Genomic DNA, 24743 nt, shown 5'->3' on the forward strand with positions numbered 1-24743 from the left:
CGCATTAGTTCTGCCTGCGCTCGTGTCATCCCCCCGCCGAGTTCAAGTTGCTAGTTTAGCATGTTGTCTGTGGCAGTATAAGTTGATTATACACAACAGAGGTTTATATAATAAACACATCTGGCTTGGATTCATGGACTCCTCACTCATTTCTACAGTAGAGTCCTGCACGGGTGCGGGTACCCGACGGGTGACCCGCAAATTTTGCTCAAACGGGTGAAAAATATCCAACCGTGTCGGATACGGGTGCGGGTCGGACACGGGGAAAACACGGGTCTAAACACGGGTTTAAAACAATCACATGCAAACGTAAAAATAATATATGCATATTTTTAGGAACACATCTACAAAAATATGCCTTTATTTCAAGTTAATAAAATAATTTAAAATCCACATCAGTTTATTTGTGCCCACGCCCTCCCAGTATCTATAACGTTACCTAGGCTACTTTCACTTTTAAAAATTCATTATAACTGCGCGCGCGCGATCTGCTTGCAGTCGTCGAGATGGATGCTGAGGAGCTGAAGAAAAGAATAGCTAGTGGAGATTGTAAAGTTGTCGACAATACGTCATCAAAAATCAAGTCCAGTGGTGTGGGAGAAATTTGGAGTTATCTGAAGAAAATATTGTGAAAGGCTTTGCTGCATTTTCGTGTTAGGCGCAGATGTGGAACTTCATCGCTGAGGAAGCGCGCAGATAACTGTGGTAACCAAGCAGTTCTATCAAACAGTATTTTTTCAGATTTAACACTAAGTAGGCCTATGTGTGGTGTGCAGGGCGCGTTTGAACCCAAAATGGTCAGATGTAGGCTAGACGAAATTGCGTGGCATATAACGTTAGTGTTGTAGCCGCGCGTCTGTTCGATTGGTAAAATGTGATAAGTCTACTCAGTTTTGTGGTAACGTTAGCCATGTTCTTCATGTACCGGCCTTTTGACAGCTTCGGCTGAAGTTGTCCTTGTGTTAATTGTCGTGTAGTAACTTCTGTATGACCTGGCGACTAACATTTTTGTACTTGTGCGTCTAATGTGATTGGCTAAACTGATTTTATTCCGGGTGCGGGTCGGGTGCGGATTTTAATTAGTGCTGTTGACGGATAACGGGTCGGATGCGGTTTTAAGCACTGCGGGTACGGATTTACAAAATCGGACCCGTGCAGGACTCTGTGCTAAGGTATTATGGGTGGTTGCTAGGCGGTTGCAAGGGTGTTCTGGGTGGTTGCTATGGTGTTGCAAGGCGGTTGCTAAGGTATTGTGGGTGGTTGCTAGGGTGTTGCTAGGCGGTTGCTAGGATATTCTGGGTGATTGCTATGGTGTTGCTAGGGTATTCTGGGTGGTTGCTAGGGTGTTCTGGGTGGTTGCTAGGGTATTCTGAGTGGTTGCTAGGGTGTTATGGGTGGTACTAGGATGTTTTGCATATTTTATTATCACTTAATAGTGAATAAACTGTGATAATGTTAGAAATGTCGAAGCTGTCTGAATAAATGTTGGTTTGACTGTACATTATATAGAGTCAAACCAATATCGCATTAAACATTAGCGAATAAAGCGGCGTTTCCATCGCGTGTGTTCAAGAGGACAACATTCACTTCCTAGAAATCAGTGTAAAGTATCTGTAATATAACGGAAGCTCCTGCAATCGAGCGTCTCTCTAATCCTCCATCATAAATGATGAATGCGTCTCAGAGCGGACAGATGAAACGCAACAAACACTGTCATGTGATCTCACGTGACGCCTGGTGTGGGAACACAATCTGAGAGACGCTTCTCGTACGTCATTATACCGGATAACAACAACATTTGAGATGCTGTGATGCGATTGGTCCACTGGTTAGTCCAGTTATCCAATCACTGTTGGGGGCAAAGTCATGTGAGGTAGTTTTTTTTTTTTTTTTTGCATTAAACGGATTTATTCTGTAAATGTGTTTCCATTGTAGTTCATACGCATTTCTTCTGATCGGATAAATATGTATACGCACTCAATTTGAGTGCGTATGTTTTTTATGTGCATTGTTTTTAATTATGTGCATGTTTGCCGTTTCCAATCCAGAGATTTTCTTATGCAATATCCCACAATGCACATGCAAAATAGGTGGTTGGATCTATCACCCATTTACTCATTTCAAAACAGCATAAATAAGTAGTGGTTTATATTGGCCACTATTTGTTATTTTTTAAATATCGGCAGATCCGTTTTTCCTGATTGTTCGGTGTGTTAGAAGGGGGACTTTTATTTTGACGGGCGTCGCTGCGAACGCCAGCGCTCACTTAAAATTAGTGTTACCTTGTCTTCTTTATTAATGAAAGAAATATGATTACCGGTGCGCACAAACTCACCAGATTACTGAGTGCCCCGTTACAGTGTTTACTTCCTTTTTAGTCATATATTTTATAAACAATTACTTTGTGTGAAAAACACTTGCAGAATCTATTGCCATCTAAAGTATACGCATGTTTAGCCTATATTTTAAATCTTTATTTTTTTTTGACATTTGTCCAATTTATTGAATATTAAATTAAAATAAACATACTATAAATAAATAAATATAGGATTAAAAGAAAAGTTACTCAAAACACTCAATTTTTTTTATAAATATTTTATATATAAAATAAAAAAGATGACAGTGTTTTGAGTAACTTTTCTTTTAATTACTAACTGTGAAAAAGAAGTAGTACACCCTCAAAAGTAAAACAGAGGCCTGGACACATGACAGAACTGGGGTGTGGGTTTGGTTAATGTGCTTAATTGTTCATTACATAATAATGTGGTGGATCATTATATCACAAAAACACTGTACTTTATGAAAAACAGGTTAATTGTGTGTGTGTGTGTGTGTGTGTGTGTGTGTGTGTGTGTGTGTGTGTGTGTGTGTGTGTGTGTGTCCTATAACTTCTCCTCGCCTCTGGTTTCATCATAACTATGGGACAACAATACCTACTCCAGACACTCAGCAAGCCCAGTAATGAGGGCTGAGTGAACCCGATAGCAAGCATGTGCTGAACATCGTGTGCTGAAACGGACACAAAGGAATATCTTGACATGGCAGTGTGTGTTCTGACACCTGATTCAGCACTGCAGCGTGAGACTGTGTCTCTGTGTGTGTGTGTGTGTGTGTGTGTGTGTGTGTGTGTGTGTGTGTGTGTGTGTGTGTGTGTGTGTGTGTGTGTGTGTGCAGCGTGAGAGGCCAGTGACTCTCAGTGAATGGAGAGGATTGAGCTTGAACCCCCGATGACCCACTTATTGAGCAGTCATGAGTGCTGGACAAAGAGCAGCTGTTTATCAACACACACACACACACACACACACACACACACACACACACACACACACACACACACACGTGAAGACCAGTGCGTGAGCTTTACATCTTTAATAATAACCGTGTACATGTCCTAACACTCATCAATAACTAACACAGGCCAGCTGAATGAATGACTTAGGGAAAATCATCAAGTATTGGTCAGATGATTACAATATCTATGGTTAAATATTACTGAAGAATCATGATGCAATTTTTGTGACCTTTTCTGTGTTTTTGAAACATGATTATATGGCTTTTTTCTTTTTTTGGAAAAAAAAAAAGCGGTATTTTTGATTAACAAAATGTTGAATAATTCTGAGATTAAGTTTTAATGAAATACAATAAATTTTTTATACGCATCTTTAAATGAGCTTAAAAAAAGAAGAAGCAGCAAGTTTTAATATTTCATTATAAACCAAAATATATTAAGACTTTAAGACCAATTCTATGAGTATTCAAGGCCTGAAAATGAAATATTAGGACTGGGTTGAAAATATCGATATTTGGTGTTTAATCGGTTCTCATTTTGATAAATGTATATATTGATTAGTTCAGGCAAAAATGAAAATGCTGATCATCCGTTCATCTTCAGAACACAAATGAAGATATGTGTAATGGTGGTAGTTGCGTAGTCTGTAAATGGAGGGACAGAAATCTCTCAGATTTCATCAAAAATATCTTAATTTGTGTTCTGAAGATGAGCTATAGTCGACATGAGAGAGTAATTAATGACAGCATTTTAATTTTTTGGGTGAACTATCCCTTTAAATCCAAAGACTTGATGTTTTAGTCTGTGTTGTTGTTTTTACAAAACGCCTCCCATCCAATAAATCTAAATATAAGTGATATACTTTTGATATTAACCGACTTTAATCTATTTTTCTCTAAATTCAGGCAACAAATGCGGTTTGATGGATGTACTGTAGCTGATCTATATCCAAAAGTATCGAAATCGAATTGAATCCAGATCAGAATCGAATCGCAAGCTTGTGAATCGAATCGTTCATTTCGTCTCAACACACACACACACACACACACACACACACACACACACAGTCCAGCTTAGGGCTGCTCGATTATGGAAAAAATCATAATCACGATTATTTTGGTCAATATTGAAATCACGATTATGTAACACGATTATTTCACATGACTGGGAACGTGTTGCATTTATTAAAAAGACACGGTAACACTTTACAATAATGTTAATTAGTTAACATTAGTTAATGTATTAACTAACATGAACTAACAATGAGAAAAACATTTGTTACAGTATTTATTAATCTTTTTTAATGCTAGTTAATAAAAATACAGCTGTTCATTGTTTGTTCATGTTAGTTTACAGTGCATTAACTAATGTTAACAAATACAACCTTTCATTTTAATAACGTATTAGTAAATGGTGAAATTAATATTAACTAAGATGCTGTAGAATTATTGTTCATTATTAGTTAATCTTAACAAAGGTAAGTTAGTTATAATGCTAATTAATGAACCTTATTGTAAAGTGTCACCAAACACACCTTTCAACAATTCTTAAAAAATCGAAATTTGAACATTGATTGTACTTTTTGAACTATTAAAATAAATAATGTAACAGATAATAGGCTCCTTCAATGAGTATTTTAATAATTCCCGCAGATCTAGCACTTATAATGCGGGAAATTCCCTCACAAACATTGATTCACTTTAGCATGTAGATTGTATGAGTATCTTAAATGAATCCACAAAGATTATAAAATCAAATCAATAATTTAAAAACTTTCTCCAAGACGCAATTGTGTTCAGCGCGTGAGTGTTCAGCGGTGCTGCGTCTCTCTCTCTCTCTCTCTCTGTCTCTCAAAATGCGCTGGACAAGGCAAGCGTCGAAACTACACTCTCGCGTTTATGAGTCGGGACATGATGGAATTGTCACTTGTACAATCGGGCCAGCATTACATCGTAACTAAAGTTTATCATTTTCACTTCTTTTTAAGTCTTATCAGTTTAAACATTCAAGCTGAGAGAGTTTACGGCATAGGGAAGGGCGGATGTGCGCGTGTCATTCAGAACACAAGACAAAATAAGAGCGTTCTTTCAAAACAGAAAATGGCAAAATAATCGTTTTTACTCGATTATACTATTTTGGTGATTGTTGGGAGCAAAAATCGAAATTGAAATCGAAATTCAATTAATTGCACAGCCCTAGTCCAGCTCTACTAAACTCTGATTCAATTAAACAACAAACATTATAATAGTAAACGCTTATCAGCTCAGTAGTTCATGTACATCCAAATGCGATTGAGTATTAAAAGATGCAAGAACCGTAATCATGTAATCAAGTTGTTATGATGATGTCTATCTTTATAATGTAATCTGAGCCAGAACTTTATTATTATCAGAACAGATGAGGTCGGACAAAGCTGGCATGTATACATCACACACACGTGCACACGCACACACACACACACACACACAGACAGAGAGAGAGAGAGTCGAGTTATTGATCTGGTTTGTATTGATCTGGTCTGGTTTCTCACCTGCTGACTCGCCAGTGTTGATCCAGTCCGGGTTGGCAATGCTCGCTATGGCAAATATATCCGCAGCCAGAAAGAGACATCCTGAAATAATGGTGAGTTTATCCATGTCAGGTGCCCTGGGCTCAGATTCAGGAGTGAACAACTGAGCTAGTCTCTACACCACAGATCTCAGTGCACAACAACACTGCTCGAGTCTAAAGGCATGATAGATAGATGTGTTATAATGTGATATGGCTATAAGTCCAGCAGATTTGTAGAAGGAAACACACGATCCCTAAAGACCAGGTTGTGTTTCTGATCTTCCTCCTGACAGTTGATGCCCCATCATCCTCATCATCATCATCCTCATCACACACTGCGGGCTTCTTCTTCTTCTGTTAACGTACCGTTACTTGCTAACAGGCTACAGATCCTCCGCACGGTTTGTTTGCCATCCGGAGGGCCTACTTCCACTCGACGTCCACATATCCATCTCGAATAAAGTCTCGCTCGCGGGATTTAACGGCAAAAAAGGCGTGAAAGCAACGAATTAACGGCCGTTTTGATCGACGGTGTTGTGGTCCATCTTTCAGCTCGGCTGCGCGCGCAGCTTCACGGACGCCGAGCGCGAGCACAGCTGCACAGCATCACGTTCGTGCCCGAAAAACTCGTCGAAATGCGCGGAGAAAGATCGTTGACTGCGTGGATTCGCGAAGAAAGCCGCAGGAGCATGAGAAGCGGCGGTGTAAACGCTCCTCTCGCGTCGTTCCCAATGACATCAGGCGAAAACCCCCCACGCAACGTCTGTCGTCAGACACAACAGGCCCGCGAGATCTCGCCGTCGTCTGCTGCTCTCGCGAGACTCCTCCGCGTGACTAGAGGAGGTCAGTTCTCTCTCTCTCTGTGTGTGTGTGTGTGTGTGTGTGTGTGTGTGTGTGTGTGTGTGTGGGCATCATCAACATCTGTCAGCACTTCTGTAATTACCCACTTAATGCAGGCAGGAATCTCAAAATACAGTTCATGAACAATATATGCGTTCTGGACGAAGGAGAAAGAGACCATTTGTATTATGAACGACGAGCAGCGCGGTCCAAAAAGCATGAGATCGCCATAAAAATGCGTTTAGTTGCGCATTCGTGCACTATTAGCTTATGTTTACATTACAGATAAAAAATAAAAGAAAAAGAAAAGTAGTTAAAAAAAAGTATACTGTTGGAAAAGCTGATATTAAGCAGACAAAAATAGACACTGGAAAATGTTTTATAATGTATGAGCATGTGGATAAAGACTGCTCAAATTACAGTAGGCAAATCATAATTGATTTATATGGAAAATGGAAATAGCCAAAAAGTAAATGAACAATATTGTTAGTGTTCATACTTCAGTAACCTTATGACAAATACGCAATACTTAGAAAAGTATGTTGACAATATTTAATTTTTATTGACTGATCTTTGACTAAAACTATATAGGTTCGTTTACATATATAAATCACTGTGTACATGAGACATACTTTTAACACATTTAACACTGTTTGACTTCATTAAAACGAATTAATTACAAAAATGCATTAATAATGCATGACCTGATTCTAGCGAAATAAGAGTTTTGGTGAAATCATTTTTTAAATGCAGCCAAAACAAACATCTTTTGTTTTAATCTTTTACTTTTAATAATTCACTCATACCTTTAAAAAAAAAAAACTTATACACAATCACAATGTAATTTCCCCCCACGTTTATCTTCTCGTTGTCTCCCTCTGCAGGTCCACTGGAGGAACTGACACAGATGGACATTTATGACAGAAATAATTGACAATTATGAAGCAGACGAGCGGTATTAATGACCGATAGACTTGCTTTAATGAATGTACAGCACATATACAGTGAAAAGGATGAAACCGATGGCTGTGCTTTCAGTACACCGTTACTAAAGACCAGACTTCATGATGGACAGACCAAAAAAATACAACTGTCAACAGTAATCAGGATTATTTTTTACACTTGAATAACGCAGCTGCACAATGTGTGCACTTTATATTAGGACTTTCCCCTCACAATTCATCCACAAATGGTGTGTTGGCCAGATGTCCACAACTTGACATGGTCTTCTTGCTTTCAACAAACTTCTTCGCAGCCTGTAGACAAGACAAAACACACATTAGTTTTTTACTGCTTTAACCATTTCATGAGCCACTAGCAAAACCACCAGGTAAGCTATCAGTCTCTATGATTTGTCACAAGTAATGTTTATTTAGATCACTAATATAGAAAACCTAACTTAACTCTTTTGAACGGAAACTTTTGAAGTTTATAATGGGATTGACGGCACAATCGGACAGAAAAAGCCTAATCTAAACGCTTCAATCGACTTTGCTTGAAATTGAACTGAAAGAAAAAGATTGCAGATAATGCTGTCCTGTGAATTCTGATATACTTTTGTCACATACTGGATGTGATGTCGAACGCAGCCTAGACAGGTACAGGCACGCGAGTTTGATCAGGGATTACGCGGATCTCGAGGGCCAGAGTTGAGAACCTCTGATTTACATTATAAGGCTTACAGACTAAATATTTGCTGAAAAAAAAGAGCTTTTTTGTACATTTCATCAAGGTAAAAACATCACGACAGCTCTGGTGACGTTCTCGCTCGGGCTGCTTTCTCTGTATCTGAGCTTTCTGTCACTTCGGTTCAGTAAATGGTCTTGCGACGCTTGGTGCTTCCCTCAGTGCAAAGAACTCAGAGGATCAAGGAGAATTCGGCTTGTCATGAGTTAAAAGCATAGACTGTAAACAAATATGGACGTAGTGTGCGTGACATCACCCGTAGTGTTTCTGAAGAGCATTTTTGAAGCCCAAAGTGGGCGGAGCCGGCCGTCGCCATCGTTTTCATGAAGGGCAAAATTAGCTATATAGACCAGGCTGAAAACACATTTCTCAGCTGTAAAGTTGGACATTTTATCATGGGGGTCTATGGGATTGACTCTCTTTTGGAGCCTGTCTCTAGTGGCCAGTCGATGAATTGCATTTTAAGTCACTTCCGTGTCGGATTCACGCTTGGTTAAAAGTCTTACTTTGCACACGTCGCTGGCGGTGAGGGAGTCGATGGCCTGCGTGACAGACTCGGGCGAGCTGTAGGAGCCGCTGCTGATCGCCTGAACACCCAACTCCTCCAGAAGACCCTCCGAACTCTCCAGAGACATCAGGTAATCCACCTTCAGCTGGGTCCTGAACACACACACACACACACACACACACAGCCATGAGCTCGACCACAGCGGAGTTATGAAAGCCTGTCATAGCCTACATTTTTATAGAAATATTTCCTGTAGTTACAAGCATTTCATTTGTATTAGTTCAGAAGGCACTGATTATTTGGCAGTGCATTATAGATGTAAAAGCTTAGACTGGTGATTTGGTCAGCTGACCCAGCTGGTGTTAGACTCACTTTGCTCTGGTGAGATCCTCTTCGGTGAGTTTACCTTCAGCCACAGCCGTCACCTGTGCCACGGCTGCATTGATCACCTGAAGAGAGAGAGAGAGAGAGAGCATTGAACATTGACTTTTAATACGCTTTACCAAATTTATGTGTTGTGGTCAGAGTGAGGTGACAGTAACAAAAGTTTGGTGTCAATATGCCAAAGCATTGCGGAGATAAAGCCTCAGAGTCACTTTGGTATCATGTTATCAACTTTGTTGATGCTGTAAATGAAAACGGTTTGTCTGTTGACATGAAATCCATAACTTTTTGTTAGCACAGTCTGAAGATGATCTGAATCGAATATCGTGAAAATCGACGGTCTAGGAAGAGTTAAAAAAGTAGTTAGTTTCAGTAAACCAGTTGCATTACAATAGGCTAATTTAATCAAAAGCTAATAGCTCGTCAGCGCCGACATACAGCGTGGCTGCGCTTCAGGCATCCCGAGTTCGAGTCCCGGCTCATGGACCTTCAGCCTCACGTTCATTTTGGCGTGCTCTTTGTCGAATTCGTTTGCACGTTATTCGAGAACGTTTTGATGAATCGACTTGAATTCCATAACTTTTTAGGGGGTGATTTTCCCCTAGACATGTTTCAGGGTTTTGTGTGTGTGTGTGTGTGTGTGTGTGTGTGTGTGTGTGTGTGTGTGTGTGTGTGTGTGTTTTTAACAACATTAGAGTGAGTGAATAATGACAGGATTTTCATTTATGAATGAACCTGTCCTTAAACAGCTAAGTCAAGTCAAGTCACCTTTATTTCTATAGCGCTTTATACAATTCAGATTCAGTTTCAAAGCAGCTTGACAAACAGGAAAATGATGATTCAATGATGCAAATTTCATCAAATATGATACAAATTACATTATTCAGCTCAGTGTTGATTCAGTTCAGTTCAATAACAGAGAAAAGTTAATGAATCAATTATAAAATTCAACTGGAGCAGCTCAACAGAAGACAAGTGTAACTATTCAGCTCGATTTAGTTCAATGTTGATTCAGTTCAGTTCAATAACTCTGTCAATGTTATGAAACGACAATACAACACTCCTTTTTACAGTTATCTTATATAGCCTCGCCGTTTTTAACAGGATGGACAGTTGAAAGAACCCAACCTCATTATACTTTATGCTCAAAACAATGGTGTTCAGACCAGCCCTACACAATAGAGTTGTTATTCACTATGAGTCAGTTCAGTGTTGACTCAATTGAGTTCGATAACTGGGTCAATGTTGCAAAATTCATCAATTATGGACTATAATTGCAGAAAACAGTGTTTTGAAGTGTTGTGTGGCAAGGAAGGGTGTGTTGAAGCGCACTCACCTCGCGGGCCGAGTCTGCCTGAGAGATGATGTACACCCCGAAGAGCCCAGAGTCCGAGTACGTGGCGCTGAAAGCCGTGGCCTGCGCAGAAAACACACCAGAAACATCTCAACTATAGCAAGAGTAGTGCTTTGTTTTTGTTATATGAATTTTTAATATACCGCAATACCGGTGTATGTCGCTTAAACAACGAGGGAACGCGGCGCGACACTGTTTGAGAGGGTCTTTTCACTGTTGCACTGTGGCGGCTGCACAGCTGTGTGTGTTACTAAACGTGACGGTGAAGATGGATTGGTTAAACTAGAATTGATAGCTGTCAAATTATATTACAGTGTTTCCCATTCATTGGTTCACAATATCAACAGTGCCTGCCACAAATAGATTTACCAAAAGCCTTTGATATCATTGAATAAACACGAGCACTGCACGTTTCAAAGTCAAAACGCGGCGCGGGTGTTTTTATATGAATGTATCTGAAGTGAACTGACGGTCTTTAGAAAAGTTTCAATGTTATTTTCATTTAATCTTTCATGATAAAGCAGCGTTTATGAGCGCAGCGCTGCTTTGTGTACAGCCGTTACCGGGGAAACTGATTTGTGTACAGTCGTTACCAGGGAAACTGCTTTATGTACAGCCGTTACTGGGGAAACTGCTTTGTGTACAGCCGTTACCGGGGAAACCGCTGTTTCTGCCGCTCCTAAAGCGCCTCCTGCTGGACCTCTTTGTAAACACTGCAAACCTGTATTAATACTAGTGTGGATTTTTAGAGCTTGTGTACGCATGTGTACTTTCGAGCAGTGAAGACACATGAGCGTTCCTCACATCGAAGGGCTGAGCGGTGGCCTTGGCGATGCCCTGGCTGAGTCTGCTGGTGACGTTGGACCCTCTCTTGACGTGCGGTCCGGCTCCCAGAAGCCTCTGCAGGACACTGAAGGCGTTGGCCTCGGCGGAGCCCGTCACGGCCCCCTCACAGGCCATCAGCGCGTGAACCAGCCCTCCTCCACTCTGCACACGCAGCTCTCCTGCAGGACAACACCCGTCACTCATCAGGCTCACACACACATACACACACACTCATCACTGCAGTGAAACGCATGCTCTCACTCACCGCCACGGTAAACGGCTTTGGGTGCTGGTGCTCCGGCTCCTGAGTGTCCGCTGAACTGCTCTCCCACCTTCCTCAGAGCAGCGTGACTGACTCCTACACACACATACACACACACACACACACACACAGAGAGAGAGATAATCATCATCAACAACATTCACTCATCACACGGTCTGGGCTAGTTAATAGAAGCTACAAAACAGTATTTTTGTCTTCTCGACTCTAAAATATATTAAAGTGTCCCTATTATGCTGTTTTAAAGGCTGCTAATGTTGTCTTGAGGTCTCCTACAATATGTTTACGTCCATCAAAGATCGAAAAGAACTTTATCTCAGAATTGTAGCATCAGCTCTTTTCTCACAGTGTCTGAACTGGTTCAATAAAAGATTTGATCTTTCATCTACTCTGCTCTGATTGGTCAGATGACCCAGTCTGTTGTGATTGGTCTACTGTTCTCTGATTGGTCAGATGACCCAGTCTGTTGTGATTGGTCAGATGGTCCAGTCTGTTGCGATTGGTCTACTCTGCTCTGACCATTGGCTGTCATAATGCAAATTTGTAACAATCCTACAAAGGTTCAGCAGGAAGTGACTGGAATTACTGATGACTCGTTTCAGACAGTTCAGAATCGGTTCTGTCTTTTATGAGACAAAAACTCAATTCATCCTGCACTTTGATCTCTGAAACTTTGCAGACCTTTTACATTAACAGCTATATTACACACCACATGAAAGGTAATATCCGGAAAAGCATTGAAATAAAAATGTGCTTTATGTATAAGAGCAACCAAAACCACAATTTTGACCAAACAACTAGACTTACATCGATGAGGAAGTCTTACCTAATCCAACGAGAGCCATTCTGGAACTGGCGTAATTATTCGTAACAAACTGTTGCAGCTGGAGTTGAAGAGCAGAAACAGAAGAGAGTTTGCCATTGGCTCAGGTGAAACAACAGATGAAGAGCTGCGGTCAGTCACTTACCAGATCAACACTGATCTTCCCCACCATGTGGTCTGGACAGTACAGCGAGTTGGATAAAGCGTTCTTATACGCAGCCTCGTGCAGCTTCTCAATAACACCTGTGCAGGGAACACACATCAGCATCAGACTCTGTGTGTCATCAGGTGACTTCACACACTCGTTTCTATAGGCATCGGTGAGCTGTACCGATCTGTGGGCTCTGGTCTGCAATGGCCTTGTCGACCTTGATCCTCGGCGAGAGGTCAGACAACTCCCAGGGTCTGAAGTCAGGAGCTGTGGTCACATTGATCAGGTACTCGATCACGCCCTCACTGCACACAAAACACACACACACACACACACACACACGATTTCAAATCCAATCTTTTAGACCGTGATATCTGCTATATCCACATTGTTTGCCACAGTAACAAATACTGAGTACTGACAAATAAAACAGCACAAGCTGAGCCTAAGGTTGTAGACTTCTGATATATCTCACACGATGGATTTGAGTAAAATACACTAAATAATAATGATAAAACTACTGATTTACTTAGTTAGGGATTAAAGTTTCGCAGCTGATTTAGACTTAAAACAAACAGACATTTAAAAGGATAGTTAACCCAAATGAATTAATAAATAACTGAATTAAACTATAAATTTGAGTCAGTATGGCTTGAGAAGACTCATGTACAATAGGAGTGTTTGACTCAGACTCCTCGATCAAAACAGGGTCAGGGATAATAAAAGATTTGAGTCGTTAATACACACTACATTTTTTTCTGTACTGACACAACGCCTTAAACTCCCCTTATTAAAGGGACATAGTAGCACTTAATTTGGTTACACTTTATTTTAAGGTGTCATCGTTACAGTGTAATTTAAGTACTCAGTAATATTAAGCTACTACATGTACTTACCATAGGGTTAGGGTAGGATTAGGGTTTGGTTGAGGGTTAGTTGCATGTAATTATGCATAATTTACTGTTACTACTATGGTAAGTACATGTAACACATGTAACAAGGACACTGTAAAATAAAGTGTTACCCTTAATTGTACAGTCCTGTTCCCCAGGTGCATACTAAGATAACTATAAAGGATAACTATATTAGCGTCCACACCAGCGGATGATATTGTTCTGTTTATAATAAGCTCGTGCTCGTCTGCCACTTTAAATGCTCGAGCTGTTTAAAGCAGGATGGATTCTGATTGGCTGACAGTGTTTATCAGGCGAAAGTGATTCCAACGATGTTGTTTCTCTGTGCCGTTATCGTAATAATATTTGGTGTGGTTTTTAGACCTACATCTACTGCTCATTTCCTGCGAGATACTCACAAATCATCCCGCAGACAGTCCAGAGAATACACCATGTGTTCCCTCGAAGACGTCACGCTAAACACCAGCAGACAGTGAGAGAGATGACAGCGTGAGAGAGATGACAGCGTGCGATACAGAAAGTATTCATGGGTAAATAAATATAAGACAAGCTGACCTCAGACTGGCTCCCGCCGCCTCCAGACCCCGACAGATCCTGAAGGCCGACGCACCTTTAGTGGTCTGAGACACACAACACACTTAACACACACACACACACACTACATCCCCTGCATGTCTGATCAGCTCACACACAGATGTTTAAACACAGCAGATTCAGTACGAGTGTCAGAGCCATTATGCTCGATTTATAATGTGTGACCCTGGATCACGTCACCAGTCTCGAGTCGCACGGGTATATTTGTGGCAATAGCCGACAATACATTATATGGCTCAAAATTATCCATTTTTCTTTTATGCCAAAAATCATGAGGATATTAAGATCATGTTCCATGAAGATATTTAGTAAATTTCTTAATGTAAATATATCAAACATGTATTTGTGAGTGAATGCAGCACAATCGCCAACATTAATGCACAACTTTAAAGGAGATTTTCTCAATGTTTAGATTTTTTTGCACCCTCAGATTCCAGATCTTCAAATAGTCGTATCTCGGCCAAATATTGTCCTGTCCTAAAACATACATCAATGGACAGATTATTTATTCAGCTTTCAGATGATGTATAAATCTAAATTTCAGAAAATAGACCCATGTGACTGGTTTTGTGGTCCAGGGTCACATGTGATGTAGTTCCACTGTTGGACACTGGGTGGAGTGTGTGTTTATTAGGTATAGAGGAAGTCAGGTGTGACTAATGAGGGAAGCAAACACTGTTTGACCGTGTCAGGATCGTATGTGGACATGCAAACCTGTGGATTATAATGTGTTTCGGCATCGGAACTGTGTCGAATAAAGCTGATAAATGCAGGACTGGACTGGAAACTCTTGTCTGGATCTCACGCATCAGAAATAATCCTACAACACCACTAAGTGACAAGAGGGTCATTGTCGCTTCAATCATTACGTATCATCAAGTCAAGTCATTTATTATTGTCATGTGTACAAGTTACCAAGACCAGTGAAACACTTGCTTGAATGAGTCTCCACAGACTATAGACCCAACAAATACGATAAACCTCACATGGGTAAATTTTTTCTAAATTGAGATTTATGCGTAATCTGAAAGCTGAATGAATAATCTGTCCATTGATGTGTGGTTTGTTAGGATAGGACAATATTTGGTTGAGATACAACTATTTGAAGATCTGGAATCTGAGGGTGCAAAAAAATCGAAACATTGAGAAAATCTCCTTTAAAGTTGTGCATTAATGTTGGTGATTGTGCTGCATTCACTCACACAAATACATGTTTTATATATTTACGGTAGGAAATTTACTAAATATCTTCACGGAACATGATCTTTACTCAATATCCTCATGATTTTTGGCATAAAAGAAAAATCGATAATTTTGACCCATGTAATGTATTGTTGGCTATTGCCACAGATATACCCGTGCGACATGTGACTGGTTTTGTGGTCCAGGGTCACACATAGACTGTGATATATATTCATTGCTGGTGTGTGTGTGAACGCACCAGATTGGCCGCTAACCGCAGCATGTGAGTGGCTCCCAGGTTTTCGGCGGTCTCATATCGACTCCCGGCTTTCACGAACACGCCGACTTTAGAGACGGGGGAGTAGTTCTCCAGAGAGGCCACGAGGAGGCCGCTGGGAAGCTTGGACACCTACAACACACACAATAGCAGAGGTTAAGCAGTGGGTCACGTGATCTGAGAGCATGACACACACACACACACACACACACACACACACCTGGACGTCCTGTGGCGTGAGGGCTGGTGGAGCTGCAGGCTTTTGGGTCAGCAGAGGTTCGGTCAGCGCCTCGCTCCTCCTGGCGGCGGCGTAACAGCGTCTCTGGGGAAACACTCACTGTGAGAACACTAGTAGAGGCGATAGAAACACCCTTCAGGAAGCTGACAACAACATGTGTGGGGGGGGAAAACATTTCATAGAATTTTTTTTTAATTTTAAATTATTTATTTTAATTTAAAAAAATCATAGAATTTTAATATATATATATATATATATATATATATTTATTATTTTTTTAATGTTTTTATTCATAGATTTTTTTTTATTATTATTATTAAATTATTACATTTTATTATTATTATAATTGGTTGTTTTTATGAATTCAATTAATTAGACATTATTTTTTATTACAGTTTTATTAAACCATTAAAATGGATTCCAGGACACAGATAATTTCGTAAAAAATAAAACTGAATTTGAGGAAAAAAAAAAATATTATTTCAGAAATAAATAAAAATCTCCCAAATTGCGTTTTATTTTTTTCAAAATTCTTCTTTTTTTTTTACGTTTGAATTTTTGGGACTCCATTTCAATGGTTAAATAAAAAAATGTAGTAGTCAAAAAGCATTGTCTAATTAAATTAAATCATGAAACTTTAAAATGTGTTAAAAGTTTGACAAATATTACATGTTTAGGGCCCTATAAAATATTACAATTTTCTTCCTCAAATTCCGCTTTATTTATTTTTTTACCAAATTCTCTGTTTCCTGGATTTCATTTTAATGTTTTAATTAAATTAAAAATAATGAATCATCAAAAAGAATGTCTAATTAATTGAATTCATAAAAACAACAATTGTAATAATTTAAAAAATAATTTCTATGAAATATTTTTTCCACCCACAAAATCTGTGTCGTGTATTTTCTCGTAATCAAATGAAGACATACAACATTCATTTAATTTATCTTTTAATATGAAATGAAAAACTTTGTCAAACAACTGAGCTTTATACTGGTCAAATTAAAACATGGAAACAAGTTTTGATAATGTATTATTATTAGTGTTATAACATTGAGAGGCATCTTAACTCTACTGTACAACAGTAATGCATTTCTTTACTAAAAATAATCATTGTTTTCTATTGTGATATCATTCAGAGAAGAGATTAGGATGGATAATTTATAATAAATACTGCAATATTCCATAAAATATAAAAATAGTCAATTTTGATTTCATGGTGACTTTAAGATAAATGAGCGTCAAACGCTAACAGCTCGTTTCCATTTACTCAATAACACACTGGAATCTGATCAATATGAGTCGACATAACTTACAAACATTGACTGACTTCCACTAAAATGCATATTTAAACTCAAAGGGATATTTCACCCAAAAATAATAATCAAAAATGTCATTAAGTTGTTTCAAACCTGTATGAGTTTCTGCTGTCGAACACAAAATAAGATATTTTAAAGAATGTCGGAAACCAAACAGTTGATAATTCAATGGCATATAAAAAGTCATAAAAGTATATAAAAGTTTGTGTTGGACAGAAGATTAACTCATACAGGCTTGAAGAGGGAGGGAGAGTAAGTGATGAACGTCTACATTTATAGGTGAACTGTCCCTTTAAGAAATGTTGCGCAAACCACTTGCCTTAATAAAGATGAGGGGAATCAAAAGGTCTTTAGAACATTTAACCAAACATTTACTTTTATCTGTCAATTTCCAATATTTTTTCAAACCTAGGAATCACAATTTTTACATTTCATCCCTGATCCTTATGTTTCCCTATGAACCCAGAGACCATCATCATATTGTTTTTGATCTAAAGGTCTGATCCTGGACGATGATGATGATGATGATGATGACAGATCAGACCGGGTCAAAGGTCACATGTGACTGAAAGTAGAGTATCAGTGTGTGTGTCACGGTGACCTTCATCACAGAAACAGCAGCAGATTCACCATAAAGCAGCGCTATCAGGACAGCAGGACCTGCCGGGTCCACGATCAGTGTGTTCGGGTGTTTAATAAAGAGAGGACAGTTCCTAACAGCTGCTCGCTCGTCGGACACCGGCTCAATGACACTAGCAGCATTAGCCTTGCGGTGACCCTAAAGAGCGCGTGTGTGTGTGTAAAACACCACATGTAAACAGCGAGGAGAAAGCCGTGCAGTGTGAGAGAAGGAGGACTCACGGAGAGATGAGCGAAACCTCTGAATCCCGTCATGACTCTGTCCTCTCCTTCAGCCGCGGGGAAACACTGCTAATGCTATGGCCGACCCCGGAGACCTACCCACAATCCACTGCGCCGCAGCCACGCGCCATATATGGACACACCGGAACCAAGAGCTGTTTCATTTTAACGGGACGTTTTGACATTTATAAAATCTGAATAAAACGAGTTTCTCAAACTGAGTTCAGCAGCATTTTTTTATGGGAACTCATTTTTAAAAATTTGTTTAAAAAGGCACTAAAGGTTTTTTTTTTTTTTTTTTTGCAAATCAGCTCAATCTTGGTTTTCTTTTGGCTAAATATTTTATAACATTTTTTTAAATTCGTTTTATTCAGATTTTATAAATGCCAGAACGTCTCAAACACCCAGAATATTCATTCATATATATATATATACACCACTATACACACACACACACACAGTAGAATATATTTTGTTAATGAAGACAGACCAATCAAAGACTTTAATTAATGACTCTTTAATGACTGTTTATTTTTTACAATGTTCTTTATTTGTGTAAGTTTCAGTTCGTGTCATTAGTCAAGTGGTATAACACATTTTTTATATAGTACAAATATTGTACCCTGATTTAGCTTGGTCGTTAGAAAAAACTTGCACCTTTGTTATGTAGTTGTTTTCCCTCTTCTTCGTCTCGTTTTGATGACGCAACACGGAGCGACACACACTTGAACGCTCGCCGTGCGAATCAAGCGTTGAATCTGTCGGTCCTCCGTGAAGCATCGCACGCCGAGAGGACTGACCGAGTTTACACACACACACACACACACCTGAGACATGGTAAATATGTGCTGTTCTTGTAGTCATAGGCTTTAACTTGTGGTTTAGATAATCTCCATCATGATGTGTGTGTAGAGTGTATCTCTGACTGTCCATCAACACCTGCTGCTCTTTGCCTCTATATCATCTCTAATGAAAAGTCGTGGTGTTTTAATGGCTATTTACCGGCACACATCTTGATATCCATGACACACACACACACACACACACACGTGTAACAACAACAACAGCCCGCGATCTGTCACGTGTTCAGATGTTGCTGCAGGAGCTTCTCTGGGACAGGTAGAGATCTCCCCTGAACACGTGACTGACTCAGTGTAACTCACACAGCTGTTACTGCTGTTCTCCTCCAGGCCGAGTCAGAAGTCAATCCCAAAGCTTATCCTCTGGCCGACGCCATTCTCTCCAAGACCATCCTGGACCTGGTGCAACAAGCCGCCAATTACAAACAGCTGAGGAAAGGGGCCAATGAAGGTACAGGAGTTACCCAGAGAACTCTTTCCCTTTCTCAACACATTCTCGGACAGAACGTTCCCAAAATTAGCTTCTTTTTTTTTTAAGGTTTGTTCTTGGTTAGTCAGGAAGGTTTTCCTTGTGGGGAATAGAATGTTCTTCTTTTTTTTTAAATGCAATAACAAATACAAAACAAAACAATAATAAACAATGAACAATACACAATACAACGGGTTACATTACATAAACATAAAAAAAAATATTAAACTAGCTTAAATGATTGACTTAAATACAGTAATTCCTTAATCCTATTTCACACCCTTACTAAATCAGAGAGAGAGAGAGAACTGATTTACCTGGATATATATGGATAAAAGAAAGTCAAACACCAGTGAATATTGTTCTGTGTTATAATAATTTAATTACAGCCATAAAAAAAAAAGCCTTGACGTGTCAAATGAAACATTAGCTATAGAATATACAATTCAATTACTATACAATAGCTGTGTCTTTCTGTAAAGCTGTGTGCATCTACTGGGAAAAGCGCTATACAAATAAATATATTACTTGATGGCAGAAAACCGCTTAAAATGTTTGTACAAACTGCTTTTATCTGATCTTGAACATAGCAGCGGGATTTAGCACGCTACATAAAGCTAACACAGCTCACAGAGCTAAACCAAGTTATGGCAAGAACAGATTTATATACACACACTTCCCCCACTATACTTTACTATCCCATGAGGGATCCTTCCCTTCCCTTGATTCAAGAATAATCTTTGGACATTTTGTGCTAAAAACCAAGCCAGAGTAGGAAACCAAGTAGGAAAAGCACTTATTTGCCTTTAAAAAAAAGTTTCTCTTTTGACATTTACATTTAGAGATCATATTTACGTATAATTTTCCCTTCATTTAATCCCATGAATTTTCTTTAATTGGTCTTAAAAAGGTCTTTAGATTCATCTTGTTAAACCCTGATGCTATAATGATGATTCTGCACGGGACATCCCTAACTTCATCTTTTCCCTCGACTGTTTCCAGCCACCAAAACCCTGAACCGTGGGATCGCGGAGTTCATCGTGATGGCGGCGGACGCGGAGCCGCTGGAGATCATCCTCCACCTGCCTCTGCTGTGCGAGGACAAGAACGTCCCGTACGTGTTCGTGCGCTCCAAGCAGGCCCTGGGTCGCGCGTGTGGAGTGTCCCGGCCCGTCATCGCCTCCTCCGTCACCGTCAAAGAGGGCTCTCAGCTCCGGCCTCAGATCCAGTCCCTGCAGACGGCCATCGAGAGGCTCCTCGTCTGAGACGTGAGCTCATCTCACCCGCTTTTGTGTCCGCTTTTAATTCTGCCATTGTGTATTTAAAGGTGCAGTCTGTAAGAATGACAGCTAGTGGTCGAATGTGGTACTGCAGTCCAATTCAAAATATCGGAGATCTCCCGCCTCCTGCTCCTCAGACTCGACGGCGCTCACACGGGTCGCCAGTTTGAGCACACGCAACAGGATCGAGCGCAATGGACAATGAAAATTGGCGACGTGTATCACAGATCAAAACAATAACAAACATTCCAGCCTGGAAACGCACATTTCAAAGTAAAATAACTGGCTGTATAAGTGTTTTTCAGAGAAACGAGTATGTGAAACTCGGCAGGTTTCCTCAATATATGCAAACATATGGTATTTTTATGCTTTGGTAGAGTGAAAAAGTTACACACCGCACCTTTAACGGTGCAGTGTGTAAGTTTTAGTGGCATCTAGTGGTGAGGTTGCGAATTGCACCCAACAGAAGTTACGGTGGCCGACAGATGTCGTCGTCTGAGAAAGCAGAGAGTTGCCAGTTCAGCAATGAGGTTTCTTTATTAAAGATAAATTTAAGAAGTAATGATTACTTAATTAGGCTATTCAGTAAAACGATATGTTATTGCAAATAATATTGTTACTTGTTCATCATTGTTGTCAGTGTTTTATTCGCTGACTTTAGCTAGCATCTTTGCACGAAGAACAACACAGTGGCGAAACGCGTCTGTCCATTTAGGGCTCCTGTAGAAACATGTCGATGTAAGGGGAACCCGTGTGTGTGTAGATAAAAATGGCTCATTCTAAAGTAATAAAAACATAACGTTTCATTAAGAAAGGTCTTTACACTGAAATTATGTGTATAATATTGCATTTCTGTCAACAGTTCCTCCTACATATTACACAGTGCACCTTCAATTCTGCTCATTTTCAGGGTGTCCGCGCGGTAGTAAAAGGTAGTAAAAGTAGTAAAAATAATCTACCAAAATTAAGGCCCTTGAAAGGTAGTAAAAGGTAACAAACGCAATTTGACTTGGTAGTAAATTTTTCATCACCACCTCAATATATGAGTTTCCATTTTTTTGCTTAATATTTGTGTCTCCATATATTTTAACTTCATCTAGCATAATTAAAAAATATATATACGGTGCTAACAGGACCTGACGGGGTCGACATTAACGCTTGTCCGGGACAAGTGGATTTTTTGAAGGGACAAGTAAAAGAATTTTACTTGCCCGACCGGACAAGTAGCCTAATTAAACGTCAATAACAATTTTTTTTATAAATAACTAGGGAATCACTAAAATGAGAGAATGATTCTGATTGTATTTATATTAAGTTGCGATCGATAGTGGATGTATTAGGCTACTGACGGTAACAAGGTTGCGCTGTTGAGGCTCGCGCAGCCTCTCGAGGAGAAATCCAAACAAATGTAAACTCAGTTTAAACTCAGTTAACAACATAACGTTACTGCCAGTGCCAAAATTCAAAATGTGTTTTAATATTTTTAACATATGATACAGTTTAGCAACCTCACACGACGAGTGCTGTTTTCTTGAGTACCATCACGACTGAAAAATTGACATTGCTTTTGATACAACAGTTCAATAAACAGTTCAAATTAAGTTACTTACATTTTAGACACAATATTGACTGTTTTTGTTCTGTTTCAGCAGCAAAAATAGTTCCAAACAAAGATCACAGCAGAACCGTAACGCATCTCAACCGTGTTTCATTACTGAATGATTCAGCGTTTTGAACGAATTGGCTGAGTCAAAGATTCAATGTCCATTCATAAACATGTCTCATTCTTGAATGAATCAGTTGTTTGAACGAATCGTTTGAATGAATGACTCAATGACTCGCTCATTAAGACGGTCGCCTGACGCCTCCTACTGGCGGTTTACTTTCATGTTTATCATTCTTTCCAACGTTTCTTATTTGTATATTCAAAAATATTTTAAACGATCTCATATTCATAACATTATTTAATGCAGTTGTACATTTTCAGTGTAAATGATTTAATTTGATCAGCCCTTCCTAGGGTAACAACAGCCCTATATTATCTTAATAGGCTATTCCAATTTAATCTATTGATAACATTTAAAACTAAAGATTAAGCATACATTGAATAAGATTTGGGGGGTGGGGGGTGGCCCTTTAAAGGTGCAGATATGACAATATGCAGATTTAAATATATCAGAGCTGATTTAACACAGATGAGGATATTTCTTCAGAATACATTATATTTACAGCACACACACACCAAAAACATTCCGGACAAGCAACTTTTTTACTCGGACAAGTGAATGACAGATTTACTTGTCCAGAGGACAAGCACATGAAAAGGCTTAATGTCGAGCCCTGAGTGAGTCGGAGTTGATAGCAATGACAAAGTGCCAAGGTTATTATTCACCTTATTAGGGCTAAGGGCTATGGTTAGGATAACTCAAGGGCTAGGGTTAAGATAAGGACAACTGAAACTCAACTCGACACTACAAAAAAAACATAATTGACAATGACAATAGGCCTACTTAATGATAACAATTAAACATTAGTGTACCTAATATGTATGATGGGTGTGACAGTGTCACACTTATACCTTATAGTAAGTAGTAAGTGGTGCTTTACATACCCCGCCCACCCCACCACACCCCCAAAAAAAGGGCTGCTGCTTGATGTCGTGATGGTAGTAAAAAATATTGTGGAGGTGGTAAAAAAGGTAGTAAAAGGTAGTAAATTCATCTCTATGATTCCTGCATATACCCTGATTTTGCCATTTGTATATTTAATTACTGAAATAATTATTTTTTTTAACCACTTCTGAGAACAGATTGTTTAACATTATGGAACATTTAAAGTAACAGTTATGAGGTAAAGCTATATATACTGTATATGTCAATCATTTTACAGATTTGTAATAAATACAGACTCGTTCACTGACAGACTGAAGTGTGTGTGAATACAGGATGGGAAACATGCTGGATTATGTTGTACTCTGTGGTTTAAAAGTTTGAGATCAGTAAGATTTATTAAAAAGTTTTTGTAAGAAGTCTCTTGTGCTCAACATGGCTGCATTTATTATGATCAGGATTACAGTAAAAACAGTGAATTTTCAGCATCATTATGCCAGTCTTCAGTGTCACATGATCCTTCAGAAGTCATTCTAATATGCTGATTTGATGCTCAAGAAACATTTATTATTACCAATGTTGAAAACAGTTGTGCTGCTTAATGTGTTTGATGAACAGATAGTTCAAAAGAACTGAATTTATTTGAAATTTTGCTTTCTACAGTCGCTATTCATTGGTCGTTCAGTCATGTACACGCAAACATTGGCTTGCTTGTCAACAGTGGCACATGCCTCCTGAACAGCGAAAAAAAAAGTCCAAATGTAAATTCACAGATGATTTACGGAGAGAATCCCCGTGTTTTCGTCTCGGTCGGGATCCGTGTAAATGTCAATGTCACTTCATTTAAAACACCAACTGTTGACCAATGTGCTGTACATCGCATAAACAAACACAATAAAAACAGATAACATTACATTGTCTCATCGATTAAACGCTATTTCAAACAAATAAGCCTTCAGTTTTGATGTAATATTTCCCACAGTAACGTTAGGCTACTCGCAGTGCTAGCCTAATGCTAACCGGCAGACTATTCCGCCATTTTGGCGCAGCTACTGCAAATGCCCGATCGATCGCCTGTTAGTTTTAATTTTGTCCTTGGAAACACTAATAGTCCCTGATTTGAGGATCTCAGAGACCTCCCCGAGTCATGTTCCGACTAAAGATCGTGTAAAGCAGAATTAATGACCTGCAAAGCTGTCAAATAAAGACCTGTGCTAGCGACCTAGAAGCCCATAAGGAAAGTATAAGAGAACATCAGGAGGACTGGAATTACTTTTTACTGAAAAAGTGTAGTAGACTTTTTTTTAAATATTATTATAACCTATGGCCATGAAAAGATACAGTGCCATGTGAAATGTGTTAAAAGCTAAACTATTTGTTTATTATTATTCTATTGATGCGAGCCAAAAGTTGAATGGAAAGGAGGTATTACTTTATGTATTAAAGTTCA

The 24743-nt window shown here is 39.2% G+C and overlaps 3 protein-coding genes across 4 annotated transcripts in view; 1 reads left to right on the forward strand and 2 right to left on the reverse strand.

Annotated features, from left to right (window-relative positions):
- mosmoa (modulator of smoothened a) overlaps positions 1–6639 on the reverse strand; it is a 42086-nt gene extending 35447 nt beyond the window's left edge. Inside the window, exon 1 of the mRNA XM_082187479.1 lies at positions 5820–6639. Within this exon, the coding sequence (XP_082043605.1) occupies positions 5820–5925 (106 nt within the window). The 5' untranslated portion in view covers positions 5926–6639. The remainder of the gene's footprint in view (positions 1–5819) is intronic.
- Positions 6640–7637: 998 nt separating this feature from the next.
- uqcrc2a (ubiquinol-cytochrome c reductase core protein 2a) lies at positions 7638–18224 on the reverse strand. Its single transcript, XM_082186104.1, has 14 exons — positions 18076–18224; positions 15878–15979; positions 15640–15789; positions 14160–14224; positions 14003–14059; positions 12871–12995; positions 12685–12782; positions 12543–12600; positions 11702–11794; positions 11416–11615; positions 10594–10674; positions 9246–9322; positions 8872–9025; positions 7638–7935 (listed from the first exon to the last, which is right to left on the reverse strand). Exons 1-14 carry the CDS (start codon positions 18106–18108, stop codon positions 7852–7854), a joined length of 1377 nt encoding a protein of 458 aa, XP_082042230.1. The 5' UTR covers positions 18109–18224; the 3' UTR covers positions 7638–7851.
- A 331-nt stretch (positions 18225–18555) lies between these two features.
- Positions 18556–23712, forward strand: snu13a (SNU13 homolog, small nuclear ribonucleoprotein a (U4/U6.U5)). 2 transcript variants are annotated; one of them, XM_082187704.1, is made up of 3 exons: positions 18556–18912; positions 19266–19386; positions 20407–23712. In XM_082187704.1, exons 1-3 carry the CDS (start codon positions 18910–18912, stop codon positions 20667–20669), a joined length of 387 nt encoding a protein of 128 aa, XP_082043830.1. In that variant the 5' UTR covers positions 18556–18909; the 3' UTR covers positions 20670–23712. The 2 variants fall into 2 exon arrangements, with proteins under 2 accessions (XP_082043830.1, XP_082043831.1); XM_082187705.1 differs by having other exon boundaries at positions 19272–19386.
- The last annotated feature ends 1031 nt before the right edge of the window (positions 23713–24743 follow it).

The sequence above is a fragment of the Leuciscus leuciscus genome (assembly GCF_965113295.1).
Source record: "Leuciscus leuciscus genome assembly, chromosome: 1".
Lineage (NCBI taxonomy): Eukaryota > Metazoa > Chordata > Actinopteri > Cypriniformes > Leuciscidae > Leuciscus > Leuciscus leuciscus.